General features: G+C 36.6%; 2 protein-coding genes across 5 annotated transcripts in view; both read right to left on the bottom strand.

The window, feature by feature from the left end:
* Nucleotides 1-27,959, bottom strand: part of LOC139738927 (uncharacterized) — a 238,710-nt gene that overhangs the window by 71,427 nt on the left and 139,324 nt on the right. The gene's annotated exons all lie outside the window — the stretch shown is intronic.
* On the bottom strand, nucleotides 40-27,666 carry LOC139738933 (uncharacterized). The gene is made up of 8 exons (XM_071649558.1): nucleotides 27,503-27,666; nucleotides 25,526-25,600; nucleotides 23,628-25,168; nucleotides 20,483-20,644; nucleotides 13,659-13,742; nucleotides 9,122-9,304; nucleotides 7,051-7,130; nucleotides 40-268 (listed from the first exon to the last, which is right to left on the bottom strand). Exons 1-8 carry the CDS (start codon nucleotides 27,657-27,659, stop codon nucleotides 40-42), a joined length of 2,511 nt encoding a protein of 836 aa, XP_071505659.1. The 5' UTR covers nucleotides 27,660-27,666.

Raw genomic sequence — 27,959 nt, 5'->3', positions numbered from 1 at the left:
AAAATCGATGTGACTCTTCTTTATGGCGTTTAGACGTGGTTAGTACATCTCTCCACCAATGACTTTGCTCTCTGCGATTGTTCGCTTCTTCCTCTTCCATGTGTCCTTCGTTTTCCGTGTCCTCTCATGAAACCAAATCCTCAAATAGTAACATGCTTCATTAGCTGTTTGTTTCGGATTCATCCAGGGGGTGTTAGTTTTCCTGCCAAGAACGCTGGCCAGTTTCGTGGCTGCTGTCGCCTTCTGAGCCGTTTCCACCACTGAGTGTCTATTGGAGAGTGAGAGGAGATTGAATAGAATGACGAAGTTTTGTCAGATAGTTATAGACGATTTTGTATTTTTTTTTGTCTGATCCAAGTAATATACCTCGTTTACGTGACCTCTTATCGTCAGCATTGCTAATGTTAATTCGCGACTCTTATTTGATGTCATCTTTAAAGTTCAGCCAATTTTTCGCCTTTGGAACTTCGCAGTGCACATTTTACGAAAAAAGAAAATGCGGTGTTGCATGTCGTCACTCAAAATAACTTATCCTTCACTATTTACACTACCTTTAAAATCTGAAACTAAAGTTAGCAACCTACTTTTGCGCAAATTTGAAAGCACCAAAATAAGAAAGATACTTCCATTTACATTTTGCGGAGGCAGCAGCGCACGTCGCGAAGATCTCGAAAAGTGAATGTTTTCTGCAACGACATGCGAGTTGACGTCGATATCATCGCATTTGGGTAATCCACGTCATTTCCGAAACTAGACATTGCTCGACATGAATTTTTTTCTAAACCATCATGACACACAACTAATTGAAATGTTTTATTTCTGCCCCTTCTATGTTGTTTGATACATCTCTGCCAATTCATGCTAACAATTTACTTCCTGGTACTCGGTAATTTTGGAATGGAACAAATTTCTTTATCTAAAGTGTACTATGTCCTTATGTTTTAATACTTTTGCTTCTTCTTCTGAAGCTACTGACATTGCCTCGTTAAAAGAAAATGTAGGCCTATGTAACATAGTAGACTTTTTATGAGACAGATAATGTAAAAGTATAAAACGCAACGTTGGTGTATTTTTACGTCTTTTTCTCCATGTTTTTCTCACCTTTACTTTCTCTTGTTTCACTTCACTGATCACAATTACGTTATTGACATAAGTTAGGCCTATATCAAAGAAATAATCAATTGTACTGGGTTAACAATGCAAATCGAAATGGGATTTATGAAATTATCATGACCAAAATGGAAAGTATTGTGTGAATCGATCGTGAAACGTACTACTATAGTATGGAATTAAATATTAACTATTCTTTTTCGGCCGACCATCTCTTCAGCACGTGTTCGGTAGCGATTTGCAAAAATTTCACTATTTAAGTCGCCCATATTTCCTCGTGTCATGTTCGTACCAACTGTGACTTAAGGTTGAAACATTTCCGAAGTTGCCTCTACAGTATAGCAAGATGTACCCTTACATTAAAATCTCAATATGGCATAAAAAGCCACGGGCAAAATTTTGATACTGTCTTCGTGCAATCTGGCAGACAAATAATGTCAAAAATTAATTAGTTAATACAAATTGGCGGACAGCATATATGGGCGACAAAAATGCAGTATAGATCAATTTATTGAACCTGATCTTCAAGACGTATACTAGTGCCAAACATGATATGTCATCACAACATGACACAGCACAAAGTTTTTACAGAGAAAAAAAAATGGCGATCAAAAAGAAAATGAACAAGAATGTCTCATATAGACGTTGCTAGATGAAAAAAATGGTTTCAATTAATATGTGCAGTTTTTAACAAAGCATTTGATTTTATTTTTTTTTTCTGTTTGTCCAGCTAGGCAATGCTAATTCATCATTAATAAGGTATAATAATTGATGAGATAAAAACACATACCTCTGTGCCTCATTGATAGTCATTCAGCAACTTGTTCAAAGGCTTGTAATTGATGGTAATGCACTCCATCTGTAGCATGATGGACAAAATGAAAAAAAAAGCTCATATTTTATACCGACATATAACTATATACATATATACAATGTATATTTACATACACACACACACACACACACACACACACATATATATATATATATATATATATATATATATATATATGTGTGTGTGTGTGTGTGTGTGTGTGTGTGTATGTATACAGAGAGAGAGAGAGAGAGAAAAGAGAGGGAGGGAGAGAGAGAGAGAGAGAGGGAGAGAGAGAGGGAGAGAGCTTGCTTCCAAAAGGATCTAAATCCATCATTTTTCAATGGATTTAGCACCTTTTTGAAACAAGCTCTTCATATACCAGATTTTGATATTCTCTAAAGGAAATCTTTTCATGGCAGCATACTGAATATTAATTGAATCACGTGTTCTTACCAATATGGAATGACAAATCCTTCTTCGTTTCAAAAAGAAGTGTTCATTTTGATACATTTTCTTTTATAGATACAAAACTTTCATTGATTATCGAGCGTCGGTACGGATTGAGATTACACATGATTGAAATACCACTGCTTTAGACGTTTCCTTTTTTTCAAACTTTACAACATCTTCCATCAGAATTAGGAAAGTATGCGATTATATTTCACCGATGGGATTGGCGAATTTCATAAATCAGTGCCACCGGAAAGACATAACTGCATAGTGAAATAAATCGAAATATCGCTCTCAAGGTAATTGAGGCCCCCACCCTCCCATTTTGAACACGACAGTGTTTGACAGATGACAATGACTGATTCTTACTGTATGACGTGAAGCCTGGGAGGCAATTGTCGTGAAGAATGTCTTTGGCAGGTTACACTTATTGAGATCGGCACGTGTAAGATTGGGCAGACGACACAGAAATTCAGCCAAGTTTGCTGCTGCTGACTCTGAGACGAATTCCCCCTTTGACATGGAAGGCAGTTTATATATGGTAAATTCGCTGATCTGTAACAGAAAGAGAGAAAAAAAAAATCATACACAAATGTATAAACTCTACCGACCCATTTTCCTTCGTCCGTTTCTGATTCTCTCTCTCTCTTTCTTACGAAATTTTCTGAGCATTCGTAACGTATCGTACACGTTACTGTGTTACAAAATCAATTAGTTATTGCTCTATAGAAGCAGACAACGAAATGGAATCCACTAAGTTTGGTCTTTGTTACGATCTTCGCGGTGGAACACGTCGCAATAATGTTTATCAGTTTATAACATTAACTTACGATAAAAACAAACAAACAAAAATCGCAATGTTTAGTATTGAGATACATTATTAAGCAATTTTTATGCGACATGGAATTCTTGTAGCAAGGTAACATTCCCTATGACTATTCGTCAATGACAGCAGCATGAAACAATGTAAAGTCTGGAGAGAATAAAGTAATTGACAGATGATAGGAAGGTGTATCAGTGTTACTGTATGACTCGACGTCCTCGTAGAGTCATAGACACATGAGTGGTCTTCACGTTACGGTATATTGTTTCCGTCTAGATTGAAATAATGAGTTGTGACTTACGAATGCAAATTACTGCACCACCGCTTGCTTTTTGCGGTCTTTGCCAGCAAGGAAGTGATCACAAATACCTATCACATTTTCGCACACAGAGTCGTCCAGTGTCATTCTCGGTTAGAATATCTTTTAGTATCTTTACTCTATTTCATTTTATCGTAAATGAAGGATTCATTGTCCCGCATTACAAACTGTCGCATTGTGAAGTCGCACACGTAGCGTGCAGTGTTTGGGATTCCAAGATTTCAATATACAGTGTACTGTACGAGAAACAAAACTCATGATCCCGAGCACCTTATTAAAAAGAGTTTTACCGGTCTATAGTATATTGTGATTATTAGTTAGGCCTTATACGCTCCTTTAAGACGTGAAATAGCTACAGCCAATGACGTCGTTGGTTGTTTTTGAAAATTATTTGCTGTAAAGATCAAAAGACATAAGCTATGTATTTTGCATCATATGGGCACAATGAACTTATACACACAGACACACACACACACAAACACACTCACACATTTTGTGAACGAATGGTACATTGAAACCGAGGTCCGTGCACTCTCGTACGTCCACTGCATGCAAACATTTAAATTACTCAAACAATATCTACCTGTTTATTTATTATAATTATAATGTCATTTATTTATACTTAACAAAACGATTACTTTTCTATTTGAGTATAAAAAAAAAAACATTTCCCTATTTGAAGCCAAGTTAACATAAATCACTAGTTTTGTTTAGCTTTTTCATTTATTACAAATGAAATGAAATAAATTGAATTGAATTTGCTAAAGTCTTTGTTTGTTAGCCCGACACATGTATGTGTGTCTGTGTTTTAGTAACGATATCATTTTTCTTCTTCCTTAATGTTAAAAGAAAAAAAAAAAAAAACTTCCTGGGAATAGTACAGCGCCACCCGCACAACGTTACCGCATTAAGGGAGCCGTCACTGACCTCATTTTCAATCTCTCCCTTCCCCCCCCCCTCCTGCTTGTGTTATGTTTATCAAATGGCAAAAATTCCATAACGAAAGTTGTCTGAGAGAAACATTGTATCTTCAGTAAAGAAAAGAATGTGTAAAGCACAACCGGATAACGGAAAAAACGCATTGCACTTGATTTACATACATTTGTCACTGCATGAAAAACGTTCATACCTATTCTTTCGTTTATACATTGAATTTCATAATGCTGACTTTGGAGGACTAAAGTTACAAATAAAGTTATGTCAATATCAAGTAAAATAGGATTGATTCGCTAAAGGTGTCACTACACTACCCTACAATACAGACTCTTTTTCATCTATATCGAGAAAAAAATCAGTCCTCTCCCAACACTGCATGACTCATATCAATTACATTCAAATACTACGTGTACATACCTGACATGATGATGCTAAGGTGGCGGCTGTTGAGAGGAAACTATCGGGCAAGTAGCGACATTCCAGTCTGAACTTGGAAAGACGTGGAATAGTACACACCCATTGGGCAAAGTCTTCTCCCACCGAGGAGAGCTTTAGGATATCATCATCATCAAGATGTAAGTCCAGATCTTCAATCTGAAGAAAATAACGGAATCGAAATGTGGAAATAAAAAAGAGAGATTAATGAACGGTGTCATAATAGCAAGTAGAAATATTTGAACATGCAAAAAAACAAAACATTGTAGAGGTGTTATACACGTTAGATATGTTTTAAATTAGTGAACTTATACTCTTTCGAAGCTTACAACGAAATAGAATCCACTAAGTTGTGTGTTTGTTACGATCTTCGCAATGGAACACATCGAAATAATAATAACCAGTTTCTAGCGTAAATAAGAAGGATTCATCACTTAAAAAAAACAAACGAACAAACAAAAATCACAACGTCTAGTATTGAGTTACATTATTGAGCGATGCTATGCAACATGGGATTCTTGTAGCAATGGTAACATTCTCTATGACTAGTCGTCAATGACAGCAGCATGACAAATTTAACAATGTAAAACCTGGAAAAAATAAACTAATTGACAGAATAATAGGAAAGTGTATCATTGCTATTGTATGACTCGACGTCCTCTTATAGAGTCATTGACACCTGAGTAGCTTTCGCGTTAAGGTATTGATTCCGTATAGATACAAATAATGAGTTGGGACTTACGAATGCAAATTTCTGCTCCATCGCCTTGCTTTTTGCGGTCTTTGCCAGCGAGGAAGTGATCACACATACCTATCACATTTTCGAACACAGAGTCGTCCAGTGTAATTCTAGGTCATAATGTTTTAAAGTATCTTTACTCTATTCCATTTTATCCTAAAAGTTGGATTCATTATGAGGCACAAACATTGCGTAGACGCAGACGTAGCGTGTAGTCTCTGGGATTGCAAGGTTTCAATACACGAGAGAAAAAAAAAAATCATAATCCCGAGCATCTTATCAAAACGATTTTTCCCGGTCTATATGATAATTGTTTTAATAGGCCTAATACACTCATTTTAGACGTGAGATAGCTACAGCAAGTGACGCCGCTGGTTGTTTTAAAAACTAATTTGCAGTAAGGATCTTTCTTTATTTGAGTAAAAAAAAAATACATTTGTTTATTTCAAGTCAAAAATAACATACCATCATTAGTTTTGTGTAGTTCTTTCTTTTATTATAAATGAATTGAACTGAATTGAATTGAATTTGCCGAGTCAATGTTTGTTAAACGGACACATGTATGTGTGTCTGTGTTTCAGTAAAGATAACCTTTGCCTTAATATCCCTTCCTATTAAAAGAAAAAAAAACATATTTGTGTACAATGTTTACTTCCTGGGAAAAGTACAGCACCATGTCCTGCACAACATTACTGCATTTAGGGATCCCCTACTGAACTCTCTTTCAATCACTCCTCCCTCTCTCTCTCTCTCTCTCTCTCTCTCTCTCTCTATATATATATATATATATATATATATATATATATATATATATATATAATATATATATATATATATAATATATATATATATATATATATACCCCTTCTCTCCCTTTTTATCTTTCTCTCTCTCTCTCTCCCTCTCTCTCGAACCTCCCTCACTCCTCTCTCCCTGCTTGTGCAATGTTTCTTTCATGGTAAAAAATCAATAATCACATTTATCGGAGAGAAACATTCTATCGTCAGTAAGGAAAAGAATGTGTAAAGCCCAACCGGAAAACGGAAGAACCGCATTGCACCCGATTTCCGTACATTTGTCACTGCATGAACAGTGTTCCTACCGTTGCTTTCGTTCGTACATTGAATGTCATAATGCTGAGGAGGATTGAAGTTACAAATAATGTTACGTCAATATCAAGTAAAATAGGATTGATTTGCTGAAGGAGTCTCTTTACTACCCTACAATACAGGTTCTTTTTTTTATTTCTCGAAAAATAAAATGCAGTCATCTCCCAACACTACACGACTCATGTCAATTATAGTCAAAGACTGCATACCTGACATGATGATGCTAACGTGGCGGCTGTTGAGAGGAAACTATCGGGCAAGTAGCGACATTCCAGTCTGAACTTGTAAAGACGTGGCATAGCAAACACCCACTGGGCAAAGTCTTCTCCCACCGATGACAGACTTTGGATATCATCATCACGGCTTCTAAGACGGAAATCCAGATCTTCAGTCTAAAGAAAATAACAAAATCGAAATAAGAAACTAACAAAAAGAAAGATTAATGAAATGGTGTAAAAAAAAAGGAAGAAGGAATAATTGAACGCGAAGATTAGAGACCATCGTACAAGGTTTCATACACATTACTATGTAACAAATTAGTAAGGTTATATTCTGTAGAAGCAGACAACGAAAGGAAATCCACTAAGTTGTGTATTTGTTACGATCTTCACGGTGCAACTCATCACAAAAATAGCAATCAGTTTCTAGCGTAAATGGGGATTTATCACTTACACGAAAAACAAAAACACGAACAAACTTCGCGTTACAATATATTATTTCCGTCTAGATTCAAATAATGAGTTGTGACTTACGAATGCAAATTACTGCTCCACCCCGCCTTGCTTTTTGGGGGTCTTTGCCAGCGAGGAAGTGATCACAAATACCTATCACATTTTCGCACACAGAGTCCTCCAGTGTCATTCCAGGTTAGAATGTCTTTAAGTATCTTTCCTCTATTCCATTTTATCCTAAAGGTCGGATTTATTGAGCCGTATAAACATTGCGTTGTCGCACACGACCCGTAGCGTGCAGTGTTTCGGATTCCAAGATTTCAATATGCTGTACGGGAAAATTAATTATGATCCCGAGCATCTTATCAAAACGAGTTTTACCGGTCTATATTATGATCATTGTTTAGGTGTAATACGCTCCTTCAAGGCGTGAAATGCAACCAGTGACGTCGCTGTAAAGATTGAATAACTGAAACTGGTCCTACACTCGAGACACAGTAAACAGTTCCATCACGTTAATTTTCATATTTGTGAAAACTTTATTATCAAGGTACAAAGCGAAAAAGAAATCAAAGCTTCCGACATAATATATGAAGAGTTTTTTTCGCAAAAACCGCAAAGTCCATTTTTGAAGATTTTGCAGTACGGTCTCTGTCATAAAGTACAAAATGATACCTTTTAAATGACATATTGGTCACTCCATATAAAGGTACATTTTTGAAGTTATGGTCAAAAGAAGCAAATATTTTCTTATTATTCTCTTTATTTTTCTTGACCTTTAATCGCAAATATCTCAATTTGGCAAATATGGACTTATCGGTTTTTGCGAACAAACTCTTTATATGTATCTTCATCATAATTATGGACATAATGCACACACACACACACACACACACATACAAAAAAAAAACTTAGTGAACGAATGATACATTGAAACCGAGTTCCGTGCACTCTCGTACCTCCATTGCATGCGACATCGCACCGAATGAAAACATTCAAATCACTAAAGAAATGAAATGATAAAATGTTAATGATCATATATAATGTATTCATAATATACACGCCAAGATTATCAGCATGATGTGTTATGATATTTCTTCTATCATAAATGAATTAAATTGAATTGAATTTGCCACATTCTTTGTTAGTTAACTTGACACATGTATGTGTGTTTGTGTTTCAGTAACGATATAAATTTTCTTCTCCCTTCCTATCGAGACAAAAAAAAAAGATATAATTTGCATTAATGTTTACTTCCTTGGAATAGTATAGCGCCACTTACACAACGTTACCGCTTTTAGGGATACCCTACTGACCTCTCTTTCAATCTCTTTCCCTCTGTATATTTCTCCCCCCCCCCCCCCCCACCATTCCTCTCTCCATGCTTGTTCAATGTTTGTTTCATGGTATAAATTGCATAATCAAACTTTTCGGAGAGTAACACTGTATCGTCTGCAAAGAAAAGACTATGGAAAGCCCGACCGAATAGCGGAGTAAGCGTATTGCACTTGCTTTTCATACATGATTGCAAACCTGATGTTCATACATTTGTCACTGCATGAAAAGTGTCCATACCTATTCTTCCGTTCATACATTGAATATCATAATACTACACTACCCTTACAATGCCGGCTCTTTTTCATTCAAAAAAAAAAAAGAAGTCCTCTCCCAAATAATACATCATTAACATCAATAAGTCAAAGACTACACACCTGACATGATGATGCAGAGGTGGCGGCTGTTGAGAAGAAACTATCAGGCAAGAATGGACATTCCAGCCTGAACTTTGAAAGACGTGGCATAGTACACACCCATTGGGCAAAGTCTTCTCCCACCGAGGACTGATTTAGGTTATCATCACCAAGGCTGCTAAGAATGAGCTCTAGATCTTTAATCTGAAGGTAATAACGGAATCGAAATGTGAAACTAAAATCGAGAGATTAATGAAATGGCGTGAAATTGGGAAGAACAAATAAATTAACCTGAAGAAAAAAGACCATGAAGGGATCCGATAGACGTTACTGTGTTACAAATTAGTTAAGTTATAATTTGTTGAAGCAGACAACGAAATAGAATCCACAAAAAGTTGTGTACTTGTTAAAATCCTCGCAGTGAAACACATCGCAATAACAATGACAATCAGTTTCTAGCGTAAATGAGACGGATTCATCACCCTAAGAAAACAAGAAATAAACAAGTGAATAAACAAAAACCACATTGTCTAGTATTGAGTTATACATTATTGAGCAATGCTATGCGACATGGGATTCTTGTAGCAAGGGTAACATTCTATATGACTAATCGTCAGAATGACAGCAGTATGAAACAATGAAAAGCCTGGAGAGAATAAACTAATTGACAAATGATAGGAAGGTGTATCGTTGTTACTGTATGACTCGACGTCCTCGTAGAGTCATAGACACATGAGTAGCCTTCGCGTTACGGTGTTTTGTTTTCTACTAGATTCAAATAATTAGTTGTGACTTTCGAATGCAAATTACTGCTCCACCGAATTGTACGTAGGGATCTTTGCCAGCGAGGAAGTGATCACAAACACGTATCACATTTTTGCACACAGAGTCCTCCAGTGTCATTCTCGGTTAGAATATCTTTTAGTATCTTTACTCTATTCCATTTTATCGTAAATACAGGATTCATTGTGCCGCATTAGCATTGTGAAGTTGCACACGTAGCGTGCAGTGTTTGGGATTCCAAGATTCCAATGTACAGTGTACTGTACGGGAAACAAAACTCATGATCCCGAGTATCTTAATAAAAAAGAGTTTTACCGGTCTATTATGATTATTATTTAGGCCTTATAGGCTCCTGTAAAACGTGAAATAGCTACAGCCAGTGACGTCGTTGGTTGTTTTTAAAACTAATTTGCTGTAAAGATCAAAGCTCCTGACATAAGCTATGTATTTGCATCGTATGGGCACAATGAACTTATACACACACACACACACACTCACACATTTTGTGAACGAATGGTACATTGATACCGAGGTCCGTGCACTCTCGTACGTCCACTGCATGCAAACATTTAAATCACTCAAAAAATATCTACCTGTTTATCTATTATAATCATGTCATTTATTTATACTTAACATAACGATTACTGTTCTATTTAGAAAAAAGAAAAACATTTGCTTATTTGAAGCCTAAATAAACATAAATCATTAGTTTTGTGTAGTCCTTTCATTTATTATAAATGAAATGAAATAAATTAAATTGAATTTGCTAAAGTCTTTGTTTGTTAACCCGACACATGTATGTGTGTCTGTGTGTCTGTGTTTTAGTAACGAAATCATTTTTCTTCTCCCTTCTTATCAAAAGAAAAAAAAAAACCCTGGGACTAGTACACAGCGCCACCTGCACAACGTTACCGCATTAAGGGAGCCCACACTGACCTCACTTTCAATCTCCCTCTCCCTCCCTCCCTTTCTCCCCCCCCCCCCCCCTGCTTGTGCAATGTTTGTTTCATGGCACAAATTCCATAACGAAAATTGTCTGAGAGAAACATTGTACTGTTAGTAAAGAAAAGAATGTTTAAAGCATAACCGGATAACGGGGGGAAAAAGGCATTCCACTTGATTTCCATACATTTGTCACTGCATGAAAAGCGTTCACACCTATTCTTTCGTTTATACATTGAATTTCATAATGCTGACTTTGGAGGACTAAAGTTACAAATAAAGTTATGTCAATATCAAGTAAAATAGGATTGATTCGCTAAAGGAGTCACTACACTACCCTACAATACAGACTCTTTTTCATCTATATCGAAAAAAAAAAACAGTTCTCTCACAACACTGCATCACCCATATCAATTATATTCAAATACTACATGTACATACCTGACATGATGATGCTAAGGTGGGGGCTGTTGAGAGAAAACTATCGGTCAAGTAGGCGCATTCCAGTCTGAACCTCGAAAGACGTGGCATAGTACACACCCATTGGGCAAAGTCTTCTCCCACCGAGGAGAGCTTTAGGATATCATTATCATCATCATCATCATCATCATCATCATCAAGACATATATCCAGATCTTCAATCTGAAGAAAATAACGGAATCGAAATGTGGAAATAAAAAAGAGAGATTAAAGAATGGTTTGAAAATCGCGAGAAGAAATATTTGAACACGCAAAAAAAAAAAAAAATACCATCGTAGAGGTGCTATACACGTTACTATATTTATGTTGCAAATTAGTGAACTTATACTCTTTGGAAGCTGACAACGAGATAGAATCCACTAAGTTGTGTATTTGTTACGATCTTCGCAACGGAACACATCGAAATAATAATAACCAGTTTCTAGCGTAAATAAGAAGGATTCATCACTTAAAAGAAAAACAAACAAACGAACAAACACAAATCACAACGTCTAGTATTGAGTTACATTATGTAGCGATGCTATGCGACAGGGGATTCTTGTAGCAAATGTGACATTCTCTTTGACTAATCGTCAATGACAGCAACAAATCAAATTTAACAATGTAAAGCCTGAAGAGAATAAAATAATTTACAGATGATTAGGAAGGTGTATCATTGCTAGTGTATGACTCGACGTCCTCGTAGAGTCAAAGACAGCGGAGTAGCCTTCGCGTTAAGATATATTGCTTCCGTAATATTCAAATAATGAGTTTGGACTTTAATACAAATGCAAATTACTGCACCACGGCCTTGTTTATATATATATATATATATATATATATATATGTATTTCTTTTTTTCTTTTTTTTCTTTTTTTTTGGGGGGGGGGTTCTTTGTCAGCGAGGAAGTGATCACAAATACCTATCACATTTTCGCACACAGACTCCTCCAGTGTCATTCTCGGTTAAAATATCTTTTAGTATTTTTACTCTATTCCATTTTATCGTAAATGAAGGATTCATTGTGCCACATTAGCATTGTGAAGTCGCACACGTAGCGTGCAGTGTTTGGGATTTCAAGATTTCACTATACAGTGTACTGTGCGAGAAACAAAACTTATGATCCCGAGCATCTAATAATAAAAAGAGTTTTACCGGTCTATAGTATATTATGATTATTCAGGCCTTATACGCTCCTTTAAGACGTGAGATAGCAACAGTCAGTGACGTTGTTGGTTGTTTTTAAAACTAATTTGCTGTAAAGATCAAAGCTCTTGACATAACCTATGTATTTGCATCATATGGGCACAATGAACTTATACAAACACACAAACACACACACACACACACACACACACACACACACACACACACACACACACACACATACACACACATTTTGTGAACAAATGGTACATTGAAACCGAGGTCCGTGCACTATAATACGTCCACTGCATGCAAACATTTAAATCACTACAAAAATATCTACATATTTATCTATTATTACTATATTGACATTTATTAATACTTAACAAAACGATTACTTTTCTATTTGAGTATAAACAAAATACATTTGCTTATTTGAAGCCGAAATTATCATAAATCATTGGTTTTGCTTAGTTCTTTCATTTATTATAAATAAAAAGAAATAAATTGATTTGAATTTGCAAAACTCTTTGTTTCTTAACCCGACACATGTATGTGTGTCTGTGTGTCTGTGTTTTAGTAAAGAATCATTTTTCTTCTCCCTTCCTGTTAAAAGAAAAAAAAAAAACTTCCTGGGAATACTACAGAGCCACCTGCACAACGTTATCGCATTAAGGGAGCCGTCACTGACCTCACTTTCAATCTCCCTCTCCCTCCCTCCCTTTCTCCCCCCCCCCCCCCCTGCTTGTGCAATGTTTGTCTCATGGCAAAAAATCCACAATGAAACTTGTCTGAGAGAAACATTGTATCATTAGTAAAGAAAAGAATGTGTAAAGCACAACTGGATAACGGGAAAAAAAACGCATTGCACTTGATTTCCATACTTTTGTCACTGCATGAAAAGCGTTCTTTCGTTTATACATTGAATTTCATAATGCTGACTTTGGAGGACTGGAGTTACAAATAAAATTATGTCAATATTAAGTAAAATAGGATTGATTCGCCAAAGGAGTCACTACACTACCCTACAATACAGACTCTTTTTCATCTTTATCGAAAAAAAATCAGTCCTCTCCCAACACTGCATCACTCATATCAATTATATTCAAATACCACATATATATACCTGACATGATGATGATAAGGTGGCGGCTGTTGAGAGGAAACTATCGGGCAAGTAGTCGGCGCACCACAGAGCGAGCTTCGAAAGACGTGGCATAGCACACACCCATTGGGCCAAGTCTTTTCCCACCGAGGACTGACTTAGGATATCATCATCAATGCTGCTAAGATTGAATTCCAGATCTTCAATCTGAAGAAAATAACAGAATTGAAATGTGAAACTTAAAAACAGAGATTAATGAAAAGGTGTGAAAATGGGAAAGAGGAATGGTTGAACACGCAGAAAAGAAACCATTGGAGAGGTGGATCAAAGACTACCATATATGATGTAATGTGGTACATTTTAAAGTTATAGACATAAGATCAAGCTTTATATTTTTTCTACTTAATCAACACAGTAATATCATTATTTTGCGATAACACTAATAACGACGTTAATTGAAGCAGCATAATGTACTCCCCCGTTTGTTTGTTTGTTTTTTGTTTTGTTTTGTTTTTTTGTATACATAGGAGTGTACAAAACCAACCAGCTGAGTCAGTGGATGAAAGATGGCTGCGTCCTTCCCTACAGTCCATGATCCTCATACTTAATGGCATTTAATATCACTTGCTTTTCTACCGTTCTTGGTCAGGTTCGGATCAATGCATGTGTTGCCAGTCATAACGATCCACATGTACACCGAGTGAATCAAAGTAAAAATGATATCATAAAACATAATGACTAACGGGTGAAATTGTTAAAAAGACAAGATGAATCGTGTGCACTAAAAAAGGCGGGACAAAACCGGACGAAATAATCGCAACGTCTCCTTGAACAGTAACAAGACATGCAAGAGGAGTAAAGTCGCGCCATATTTTATGAAGGCAATCTCGAAAGTAAAGAACATTGTTGAACATTGTTATTGAACATTATTGTTGCCTAATCAAGAGGAATATATTGTTAGTGGACAATTTAACACTGTAATGTAGCCAAAAAATGCAAGCAGGATACAACGTACTGTCTGATTTATTGCATATCGTTATTCGAAGCATCATTATTATACCGAATTAACCAGGCTCCCCGTCTTTAACTGAAAAAAAAGTGTGATGCATACAATAGAATGAGAACATCAAACTTGTTTTTCAAGAGAAACAAACCTTTCGAGCAAATATAGCCAGTGAATTAAAGGAAGAGAACAATAAAGCAACATTTCTAATTTCCTTCCTTCTAATTCATCTACAATGTTTGTCTCCAAATTAAGTAACTCCCACATAATAGCGCCCTCACGCTGTATATTGATCACTTCTGTCTGTCTATGACTGCAGACAAACTCGTACAGTGCGCTGCTCCCTGGTAAGCTTCGATCTGGGTTCCTTGTATATAAATCTAATAAACTATCACTGTTATTCAAGCAATTCATCATGCCATGTTAACTTCTTTAAAAAAAAAAAAAGTATATTATGTCGATATGGCTGCCTGACGTATCTTGCTAAAAGTGACTTCCGAAAACTCATGCTGTCGTGATGACATACAAATGATCTTCCAAGTCTGCTTCCTGAAAAAAGAATAATTGTCATGGTGACATAAAATTTATCTTGCTATACAAAAGTTGTTTCCAAATGCATGCACAGGTGTATACCTGCAGAGACACTTACACTCTTTCAACAAGTACCCTTCACAAAATGTGAATGTCGTCTGTACATGAATTATACAGTCAACTCGACCTCACGAGATAGTATATGTCGTTAGGGCGAGATGAATTATCTCACTGAATATGATATGTAGTTACAGATGCAGTCAAATCCGTCTACAGGGGCTATGCAAGGGAAACAACAAAAGTGACCGCTATAGACAGGCCTGTGGCCAGTTTTGATGTCAACACTTGCATTGTATTATAGCATAAGATACCGCGTGTTATTCAGACAAAAACCACAAGCAAATTAGTTTGCATGTGCTGCTATTATATGGAGTGTGTGTGCGTGTGTGTGTACAATTTGCTTCATTTTATTGTTTTCTGGTTGTTGTTGCTGGTTGTTGTTGTAATTTTTTTTGGCCTATTCCTGTTCTTTTGATTCCTAAAACAACATTTCGGGCCTGAGAAACCGCACTGGTTCGTGCCGGTTTACATGAAAGGGGTTCACGAATGAATGTGAGGGATTGATGATGTGCGAAACTGACATAAGCAACACACAATACCCAGACAAGTGACCTATTTATTCAAAGGTATTTTAATCTTGTTCAAATTCTACGATGTTATTAGGAGCTGTCTTTGTCATTGTAGCCTTTGTTTAGAGCGACATTACTAGAACCTAGTTCTAGTCAAATTAGTGGTATTCGTTAAAAAGACGGCTTTTCACGGCAAAGAGCTGCATTAATTTTGTCAATCATGTCTGTGTGGTTGTGACTGAGATAGGACTCGGTAGAATGTATAATACGCAATGAACAAGAAAGCGTATATTCATGGCTGATTCAACGGTTCAACTTTTTTTTTGTGGTCACTGGCCGCGTTAGGCAGGTGACGGCTATATAAAGGCTCTGATAAAGAAATTTCGTGCGGGGGATTTTTCAGTGGCCGCTATAAAGCAGGTGGTCGCCATAAATAGTTGGCCGCTAAGACAGGTTTGACTGTAGTTAATTACAACTTAAAATACCATTTTACTTGATGGCGAGATACTTAACCTGCAAATGGCTATCAAAACAAGAGATTGGAAATACTACGAATAAAAGATATCACACTTGTATCGACCTTTGCATAAAGACGCTTACTTACTTGTAACTTGCTCTTCTTTTGCATAATTGAAAAACGTGTGGAACATCGACGATGCATGTTACGTTGAGATAAAAAGAAAAATGTTTCTCCCCGCTCTCATCTTTCTGTTGTGCTATGGTATCGAGTTGCTGCCGACAGTGTTGGTTGTTCTCTAAAATGAGGTTTTTCACATTGATATCCCAAGAACATCAATTTTTCCAAATTTGATTTTGCAGTCAGAGAATCCGCTGAACATATCCGTTATTATTTCTTTTTTTTTCCTGATATTACACGTTCTTATAATGATAATGCTACCATGTAAACGCACAAGTTATCGCTCCCAAAGCATCAGAAAAGAACGCATATAAATTGTTTTTTTTTCAAACACTTCACATCTTGCACAATGCATCACTGCACGTTGTCCCCTCATTCTTCTTTTTCTTTCTCTTTATCGCCACTCAGTAAGTTGTAATTTATATGTTATATTGTTAATGTTGTATTCTACATAGACAACAATTTCTGAGGCTATTGTCCTCGTCAAGCGTTTGCTTATGATAATGGTCTCCTGAATTGGGTGCGTCAAAAATAATTGCATAATTTGTTTTTGAGCAATAGATATACTGCAACGTAAGTTTGCATAAATGTATGCACAAAATAGTTTGTTTATTTCTATTTTGCATCGTGTAAGGGGAAAAAGTAAAATATTTGAATTAGTAATTTGTTTTAACTGTAAGATTCAAATTACACTGTATTCAATTAGTTTGTTCAATTGACTTTGTATTTCATTTATATATGACAAAGAAATTTAGAAATAAAATCAATCAATCAACCCCATTCAGTGGAAAATGATCAAACTCATTCCTGTATTCAAGTCAGGTGATAAATCTTGTCCTACAAATTATCGCCCCATTGCGATTTTACCCTGTGTTTCAAAAGGTCTTGAACATATAGTACAAAAGCAGCTTACAAGTTATTTAAAGACAAACGATCTGCTATCTACAGCACAGTCAGGCTTTCGAGAGAAACATTCTACCACCACTGCTTTGCTAAAAGTCACGGATGACTTTTTGGTCGCCATCGACAGAGGTCTTTACACAGGGTCAATCTTCATTGATTTGAAGAAAGCGTTCGATACAGTGGATCCTTTCATTATGTTGCAAAAGCTAAAGCGAATGGGGTTTTTCTGACGCTTGTCTTGCTTGGTTTAGAAGCTATTTAACAAATTGAAAAGTCGGAACACTTCTTCTAAACTCTTCTATGTCATTTTTTTCAGATATACTCCATGGGGTCCCACAGTCCTGGGGCCAGTTCTCTTTGTCAGTTTGTGATTTATATTAATGACATTGTCAGTCAAGTAAAGAATTGTCGCATTCACTTGTCACATAATGACCCTATCCATATTGAAAACGTTCTAAACAACAATCTTAAAAGAATATCATGATTGGATGTGCGTTAACAAACTAAATCTAAATCTCCAAAAGACCGAGGTTTTTTTTTTTATTGGTTCTATATAGCTCTTTATTATCACGCCGCAATGCCCTTCGCATAAAGTTATGCGGGCAGGCGATCAAACATAAAGAAACAGTTAAGTACCTTGGAGTTACACTTGACCAGCAATTAAAGTGGGATGTTCACATCAATACATTACTTGGTAAAGCTGGTAAACTTGTAAAACATTTTAGTCGACTTCGTCATATTGTTAATGAAACATGCTTAAAACTATCATATAATTCTCTTATACTTCCTCTGTTTGATTATGCCGATTTAATTTATGACTTGGCCTCGCTGAAATTATACTTCGCAAATAGAAAAGTTACAAAATAGGGCGGGTAGGATAATTCTTGGGATAAATCCATATAAGCACTTATCAAATCATGATATTCATCAAATTCTAAATTGGGATTTTTTCTTTTAACGTAAGGCGTAAAAAACATTTAAATTCCATGGTTTCCAAATGTCTCCATGACTACAGTGCCCAATATCTTAAAGAATCATTTAACTTTATGTCCCGAAATTACTCTCTCCGCTCAAATGGTACCCTTTCACTGCCAAAACCCAGGACCGAATATTGTCGGAGAGAGAGGTGCTTTCAGTCATAATGAATTACCTTCAGAGCCCAAGGGCAGTTTGAGTGTAACCAGTTTTAATAAAATGATTAAAGTTATTCTGAAATACCTTTGATTGAAATGTGGCATAAAATAAACTGTACCTGTAAGTTGTATTCCCTTTTCATAATGTTCATATTAAGACAAATATCAAGCTCACAAAATAGGGTGGGAGATTGGTTAGGTACTTAAACCTAATTCTTGCTCCCTTCTTTTTAGAAATTGTTGTAAAGTTATACTAGTGTTTGTTTCTTTTAATTTGGGGGTTTTTTTTCGCATTCAATGTTTTCTATTGCATTTACAATTCACTCTGTTCCTGGACCCCTCGGTAGAACAGCTGTATCATGTAGGTACAGCTGAGTAGGGCAATCAAGCCGTATTTTAAAAAATCATTCTGTTGACTGTACGATTATTGTTTTGTTGTTGTTTTTATACGGAAAATAAATAAAACAAAAACAAATGATAAAAGGTGATTGCTTTTATATTTTCTTTTGTTTTATCAAAGTCCCCCATAAGAAAGTCATTTTTATTACTATTTGCCAAATGACTTAGTTCCAAAACGGACACTTTGTGCATATCATTGTCTTATCCCTGGATTGCCTTATAAACGCCCATTGGTTTAATATTGACTTTATCGTTCGCCATTAACGTCAGGCTTTAAACTCTGCCTTTCATTTGGGGTAAGTGGGGGTGGGGGGATTATTTTTCACTCATTCACTTCTACACGGACACAGTGGCGAGGCTAGGATTTAGTTTCCATTTCGACAAGAGGTATTTACCAATGCATGATTGCCCCAAGAAATACTCACTGCACGTCATAATCCATTCGGTTTCTGATATAACTTCCCATTGTAGTAGAACATCCGTTGTCCTAATCATGATAGTAAACAATCGCACATATAAGTATGTGCACAATCATCATGGGGTTCATTCGTCGCTATGTAATGTTATGCCTGAAGTATATATGCTTTAAGGCGGATATATGTCAGGCGTTTCGAATGTAATTGTCAACTTTGTGTGGCACTCTTAGATGATACCTTTGCCTACAAGTCCCCGGACGCCGATCTAGAAGCCTTCCTTCCTTCCCATCTTTGTAGCAGCTTTATATTGAGTGAAAATTCCTGTAAAGGCTCCTCTAGATCCCTGCATATAATTACCTGGTTTGCATTGACTTTGCGGGATGATTGTCATTCGTTACGCAAATGAATAAAGTAGATTTAATCTTATAGTATCCACTTCGTGTATGTCTTGGCAAAGATATTCAGCAGAATAGCGAGGACAAGAATATGTTGAGGGCTTATTGCTGTTGGTCACAAAGAAGATGGGAAAACAACATATTACTCAAATAATGCTAATAACAAGCTTAGTTGACGATAAATACGATGACATTGAAAAGGATGCCAAGTGCGCCTTTCTATTGACCATAATATATTATTGCAGCCTTGTTTCTGTGTTGCCTTTTGCGTCTACAGGAAGTGACTACATAGTCATAGTTTACCGCGATGCTTCGAGCGCATTTTTTTTTTTGGGGGGGGGGGGGGAGGGAGAGTTGAAGAGCTGCAGCCAAAAAAAGGGGATAATCCTTCACCTTAAAGGGCCTCTGAAATCTAAATGCATGTTAATTTGTGTTGATTTATGATGCCCTCAACATCACTTTTGCGGTGAAATGCATATCTGGAAACATTCCATATATTTTTTAACGATGTTTTTATTCTATACAAGTTGACCTTGATTTCACTCAAACTTGCACACTATAATTTAGATCACATTATGTTCTTCGTGAGTGGTTAAGGATTTTCCCTCTTAATCAGTGATGATGGTCACAAAAAAAGAAATATATATATATATATTTTTTTTTTTTGAAACACTTACTATAACATGATCAGTATATGTTTTCGGATGTAACTTGGATTTTTCGTTCGAGAAGATTTTTTTTTCTGCAAGGAAACATTGTTTGCACCTAAGATTGTTTTCTTTACATTTCTTATTATCATCCGTAATGTATTTCCTCTTTGAAATATCTTAGTAACACTTCATCTGTAGTCTGTACATAAAGACATGTGTTGTAGATCGTGGTAATACATGAATATTCTTACCAGACACTTTGAAGCCCCTGCCCGGAGGATCTTGTAGAATTCCACGTGAAATTGTGAGTACGATAGCGATACCTTACGGAATAAACTGCTGGAGCACATGCCCTCCGCCAAGTCACGTGACACAGTTCTTCCGCACTTCATTCCGTACATCTCTAGCGATTGCTGATAGAACGAACATGAATTGACAGTAGAGGAAAGTAATTATTCACAGAAGAATAATGTTGATAAAGTACTCGCAGTTCGGAATGCGGAAGAGTGGAGCAAACATTATTCCAAACAGTTAGAAACTAAGACGGACAGGAGTGCGGGTGATGATCCAGTGGTATGCTGGCTTTTCACAGGCCGAGTCAATAAGGCTGTGACCATGTAAATGTGTTGGAATAAAAATACTGGAGAACAGTGAATAAAGAACACTTGCATTTTGATTCCAGATCCAAGCAGTCAAGCATCTAACCCCACAAAACATATAAAATGTATATACCTGTACTCATGCTCTCTGTTGTTGTAGGGCTATTCTGAAGGCATGTCCTGGAACCCCCCCCCCCCATTTCCCATCCCATCTTATTCTATCCTTCATAACCTAACCTCTGTGAACTCTAATCCTTATATCTAGTTTTACATTGATATATATTGTAAAAGTACATCATATGGCCCACCCGGTGGTGGGCTCAAATGCTCCATGGAACAGTGAAATTGAACTTCCCTTTCTTGCTCATTAAACTGAAATATTTACCTGGATATATTTATTTTGATATTTTAAGATGTTTTCAGGGTATCCATCATTTAAACCTTCAAATTGGACTGAATGAATGTCATTGAATTATTGTCTATTTGGGCCCTACATCCAATTTCACCGAACCCAAGGTATAATGCCAGTAAGGGTGCATTGATTGGAATTCAGTACATGGTGCATTGTAGCTTGATGGGGTCCACTCTGCTGAAAACAAGCATGAAATGTAGAAAGTTGTAAATCGTTGTAGTCGGAATTAATATCTCTACTAGATGAAAGCGTTACAAAAGTGTTTGGAAGCACTTGACTACTCTATAGGCCTCACGCTCCCAATTCAACTCGCGCATTGCCTACCGGGAAGACAGTACAAAGATGAGGTAATGTTATTTTTTACCCAAAAAATCATTAAAAATCAGTCAAGTGGAAAATTGCCACTTTTGGTAGTGTTTGACATTGCTTGAGGACATGAGCTTCTGCAAGTTATGAAGAAGTTGAATGAATCAGGGTTTTTGTATTTTAAATGAATTTTTATTGATGTATTAGGTAATTTGCTATTTGTATCATTTTTGAGAGTGACTGGATGACTAGTCTAGTATGGAGGCTCTTAATTTTTTTTAGAGCTGGCAAACATCCCAAAATATGTAGTTTGCTTGAAAGCAGAGACAATTTCCCTTCATCTGCTTCAATTTAAAAAAAAAAAAATATGATTCGATTTTTTTTTAATGATTCATGGAATATGCTGCATTTAACACAGATTTCTATAGGAGCCCGGAAAAGGAGCGTTAGGCCTATACTGTGAGACTGGTAGGCAGTGGGCATGAGAGTCGTCTGCTAGAATACGATGTTCTCGCCAGCAAACGGCGTGCAGAGTGTACGGGAAGGTTCCCGGGGTTACTGCCATGGTACCTGCTAGCTTAAATATGGAAATATTCTTTAAGGGGTAAGTCAGAGCACTAGTAAACAAGTGTAGTCCTATATCTAAAGGAGCCCTTGCCCTAAACTCTAACCATAGCCCTAAAGGTGAATCCATTGCCGACCCAAAGTTAGATTTCAGTCCAAAATCAGATTCCAACCCCAAATCTAACCCTAACATTAGATGTTAAAACCCCAAACCCTAACCCTTACCCAAACCAGAACCCTAACCCTAACTCTAGCCATAGCCCTAAAGTTGAATCCATTGCCGACCCAAAGATAGATTTCAGCCCAAAATCAGATTCTAACACCAAATTTAACCCTAGCTGTTAAAACTCTAATCCTAAAACCCTATTAACCCTAACCCTGTACTAACCCTAACCCTAAACCCTAACCCTAACTAACCCTAACCCTAACTAACCCTAACCCTAACTAACTCTAACCCAAACCCTAACCCTAACCTAACCCTAACCGTAACCCAAATCATAGCCCTAAAGTTGAATCCATTGCCGACCCAAAGTTAGATTTCAGCCTGAAATCAGATTCTAACCCCCAATTTAACCCTAGCTGCCTAAAGGCTGAAATTAAACCCAGTCTAGATAAGCTAGTGTAGAACTCTAGTCTAACGTTTATAGACCGAGTAACTTACGCCCTAACCCTCACCATGTCTTCCCCTCGTCCTGACTGTGGGCCTATATCCTTAAGTAGTGACTGGAGGTTTGAAACTCACAGAGGAAAAAAAAAAGATCATTCTATACAGGTTCTATTCATATCGTCATTTCACTGATCACAACTCGGGAAGGAAAGAGGGCATTTTCAGTTTGATGAGAAAGGTAGAGGGGCGATGAATATGATTGCATTACATCAATACTCGTGTTAGGTGCCCTAAGTAGCTGTATGTTCAAAACACTATAGACGATACTCAGTTTGACATCTCCCTTTAATATACACGGCGTCCTTATTATAGCCAAAGTTGGGTGATTACTACAAAGGGCATTTTGACAAATGCAACTCTCGCAAAGGGTCTCATTTCAGTAGACGTTGAAACTCCGTGGAGTCCAATTATTTTGCAATAAGAACATTTTGCTTGACTCATCATAACATTTTTTTTCTAAAAGCCACGACGAAAAACTTTTCATACAATTTACCACCAAACGTTCCAATTGATAACAAGACATGAAATAAGTGTCATAGCAATTCAGAGTAAACTTACACATTAAGTCATCACAATGTATCATGCGAGGAGGGCAATTATTTTACATAACATTAATACTTAAAACGTTAATACAATTGCTCAGAATGTTATATAAAAACGATTTCCCTACGAAATAATAGGGCCTGTTCCAGGTCTAAAAAGAATGTTAATAAAGCTGTTGAGGTTGTAGATTATGCACTCAAATTCACACAGGGGAAACACACACCCCACACACAAGGAATGTTATTTTCGTTCGACATTATATTTTGTGACATATTTCAAATCAATATTCAAATTGTGTCACTCACCACTTGGTTGTAGTGCACCATGAACACTACTCCTGACACTGTGTGTTCTGGTGTATGGGACTTTAGTATGTATTCATGCAATTGTTTTCCCACTGCCCTTGCTGCCTCCTCAGTGTGACATTCAAACGCAACGTCAACGCAGAGATGCCAGTAATAATAATACTTCGCAAGGCCCTTAATGATATCCAGGCCGATTTCATTCTCTGAAGCTGAGGTGAAGTAGAGTACGTAGCGAAACTCCTCAGATTGATTAAGAAGTTTGTTTTTCACCTTGTCGTACTTAGCACGATCATTGTCGAATAAATACTTAATATATACCCCTGCAATGTATTCTTGAAACAGTTTGTGGGGAAAAGAAACAGTTGATGTTACCAAGGATGAAATGTTGGCATCGCGCCGATGTTCCCTTGGGATGACATCTTTTTCTATAGTCAAAACACCCACTCTGCAGCATATGACCATGGCATCATGACACTTTCTGAATTGTTCTTCGGGAAAGGAGAGATTCCTGTGAAATAGACCCTCTAACGCTATCTCACTTATTTCTTGAATTGCCCTACCAGCTTCCTTTAAATGTTCAAGAATGCTTCTATTCTGTAGATTTTCACAAATTTTTGATGCATAGTGTTCTTTCAGGAAAGAGATCATTTCTCCAAAAATCTGGGAGAAAGTGCGCAATTTTTGCATTTCTCTTCTTCTTTCTTCACTGAAGTCGTTCCACAGGAGGCAAAGCATTGCACAGTAAATAGGAAACGGGGCCATGCTCGACCGGATGACATCATTTTCCTGCATAAAACTGATCAAGCTTTCTGCAAGAGTGTCCTTCTCTTTAATTCGAAAGAACCGTCTAATATAAGTTGATAAATTCTCCATGTTAAATCCTTCGACGTTTAGAAAAGAGTAAGTTTCGGCAAGAATCCTGTCCATCATGAATTCATTTGTCCTCCAAGGGCGTGTTGTCACAATGACTTTGCATGAATTGTATTGCTCTGTTCGTAAAATGCGAATGACCTCACTTCTGCTCGTTTTACTTAATTTTTCGTCAAACTCGTCGAAACCATCAAATATAATGAGAATCCTACCCAGATTTGTTGATATATAGTCATCTATCTTCATCTTTGTTGCCATATTTGAATGAGAGAGGTACGTTTTGACAATACCACCAATACTTGTTGCGTTCTTAATATCTCTAAGAGGTATTAGCAGAACCATGTCCAGATCTCGGAGAATCCGTCCCTGGCACCAGTCCCAGGCAATCTTAGCGCAAAGTGTTGTTTTCCCGACACCTCCCTCACCTTGGATCAGAAGTCGCTTTGAAAGATTTCCATTTTCATCGTTGGTCAGGAGATCGTCGTATGTTATTGGTGTCTTACGCTTGCTACTTTGGTCTATTATACTTAAATTCGTATAGATATCATCCAATTCAACACGTTCCATAAAGTTGAGTGGATCCACCATGACCTTGCTTCGTGACACACGGTAATACTCCTTCAGCTCTTCCTTGCATTGCTGTATCTGTTCCTCTGTAAGCGATGGTGGTTCTTAGAAGATAAACCAAAATGATATAAAAAACCCATAAAATCAATATCACAAATATAAGAGTGTACATAAATACCTGCAGACACGTAGGAATAACCTGTATACAGAGGGGGGGGGGGGAGAGAGAGAGAGAGGGAGAGAGAGGTGAAGAGAGAGGGAAAGAAGGCCTGATTTATATGATATATCGCTCTTTATAATAGCCGTGTTACATAATACAGCTGTATCATTGTACAAAGAATGTAGTTAAATGAGATGAGATTTCCTAATATTGAAAATATAAAAGTCACTCTGTATAATAGAATACTGCACTTTTTTAAAGACAACAAATGAGATTGTGATTATCTACACATTTTTCTTACTCAGCATTAATTCGTCTTCCTCATGAAATCTCGCTGGTATGTTTGGTCTTCGCCAGCAGGGATTCCAGCCACATCCTGAAATATTAAAATCATCAAAAACAACAACAGCATCACAATAAATGATCATTTTCATAAACAGTATATCAGGGGAAGAACTTATTTTCAACACCTTTTATGTTTCCTCTCTTTTCACCAACAGATTCTCAGGCAAACATCATTTCAAGCATATACGTTTTCGATGCGTGGTCTCATCCGTTCACCCGTCATGAATGCTATTCTTTCTTTTATTTTACATAGAGTAACCATTGCAACTGATTGACAAATTGCCCTACATCGACGTAAATAAGCACTGAATTGATCAGTGTGTTAGTAGTAGCCATGATAAAAATCATCGGCGTACATAGTACTCGAGCAGGATTCGAACCTAGTAATCATTATTGATAATATATTTCATTTCATTCCATTTTTATTTCGTTTCCGGCCAAAACATATAATATGACAATTGCATATAAACAAATTAAGTACAATGTAACTATTACATTTCCAAATGAAATTTAGATACACGTCATTTGTTTACATGACTCAATAAACATACTAGTTGAAAAAAATACATGGGCAAAATGTGACTGAATCATAAGAAAGAAAAGGTCGGAAATGGAGGGGACTGCTAAAAAGCCAAGCTTGTAGAATGCAGTCCCCTCGTGAGTCGTGAAAATTATAGTAATAATGCAACAAGACAATTTGACATAGTCCTCGGGAAAAAGAAAATAAAACAAGTACGCACACAAAACGCACACACAGACAAAAACAAAGCTGCTCTCTTACATACGCGTGGAAAGAATGAGTAGGAGGTCAAAGGCCAGAGGGGGACAGGAAGACAGAGGAAGAGAGAGAAAAGGGCAAAGGAGGAAGAGTTCAAGGGTCAATGCCAGGGCACATGAGACTTTGGTCTTACCAAAAAGTGGACTATCTATAAGTAATGTAACAGTTATGAAATAGATTAAGCAAAGTAAAGACATTAACAGCAAAGAAATCAGTTAGCAACTTTCGAAATGCAAATCCCCAGTGATATAAGAATTGATAAACATTTTCTTTAATTTCAAAGTAAAAGTGTTAAAACTTAGAGATTCTTTTATGCTGCTGTCAAGGGAGTTCCAAAATTTAGGTCCAGCGAAGGAGAATATAGACTTTGCAAAAATCTTCCTAGAGAGTGGTAAATGGAATTCTTTGATTTGTCTAGTGGGGTATGAATGTACAGTTTCATTTTGAATAAACATGGAATCAAACGCAAAAGGAAGGGAATTATCTATCAATTTGTACATAAACTGACCTAAATTCAAACAATACAAATCCTTAATTTTTAAAATATTATTTTGATAAAACTAATCGCTTGTATGACATCTCCACGACTCTCTACAAATAATACGAAGAGCTTGTTTCTGCAATAATAATATTCTTTCTAGATATGAGGAGTAAGTGTTGCCCCAGGCGAGAATGCCATAGTTCAGATAGGGTAAAATTAAAGATGAATATAACATTAATAAAACATTTTGGGGGAAATGAAATTTAACTTTATTGATTACGCCGACATTTCTAGAAATTGTACGGCAAATTGAATCAATATGCAAATTCCAGGTGAGCTTATTATCAAGGATCAAACCTAAAAATCAAATTGAAGAAACTCCTTCTACAACTACATTATCCAAATAAATGTTCTGAGATAACTTTTCCAAAGAATTACTAATTTTATATATTATATTCGCTAGTTCTGCTTACATGAGACAGTTTTGCGGTCTCCGTTATGTTGTAAAATATTAGTAATAATTTCATTTTTGTATCAAAAATTATGAAAAAAAATCATATATAACACCAAAGCAATACACACCTATACGCACACACACACACGTACACACAGACAGACACACACGCGCATAATCATTAACGCAACGAATGCAAATATATAATGTAAACCAATACCTTTTCGCGGTAGGTAGTCCGGATGATTGCTTTGCAGATATTTCCCAACAAAGAGAAATAGGATGACTATAGCAACAGGCACACCAATGGTGAGTCCAATGATGAGACCCAAATTAACACGTTTTCCTGAAACTTGATAGAGACACAAATAAACCATGTTTTCATTCATTACTGAATTTAGAAGACAGTAATATAAACATAAATGAATACTTATATATACAATAAAATGTAAAGATTTTAGTATATATTGTGTTTGAGTATGAATGTGTGTGTGTGTGAGAGAGAGAGAGAGAGAGAGAGGGGGGGGGGGAAATATGTTTAATAGTGAAAACGAAGTGGTTGATTGCCTGAATACATATCTGACCCTTCATCACAAAACCAACAAAAAGTCGCTAGACATTGATGTTTAGTTAAAGGGCAGATTCTGAAAGATCAGACTCCAAACTTTAGAATGTTG

This window comes from Diadema antillarum, unplaced genomic scaffold, assembly GCF_040938485.1.
Source record: "Diadema antillarum isolate AM-2024a unplaced genomic scaffold, OU_Dant_1.0 seq00000775_RagTag, whole genome shotgun sequence".
NCBI lineage: Eukaryota > Metazoa > Echinodermata > Echinoidea > Diadematoida > Diadematidae > Diadema > Diadema antillarum.
This window is presented reverse-complemented; position numbering and strand designations above follow the sequence as displayed.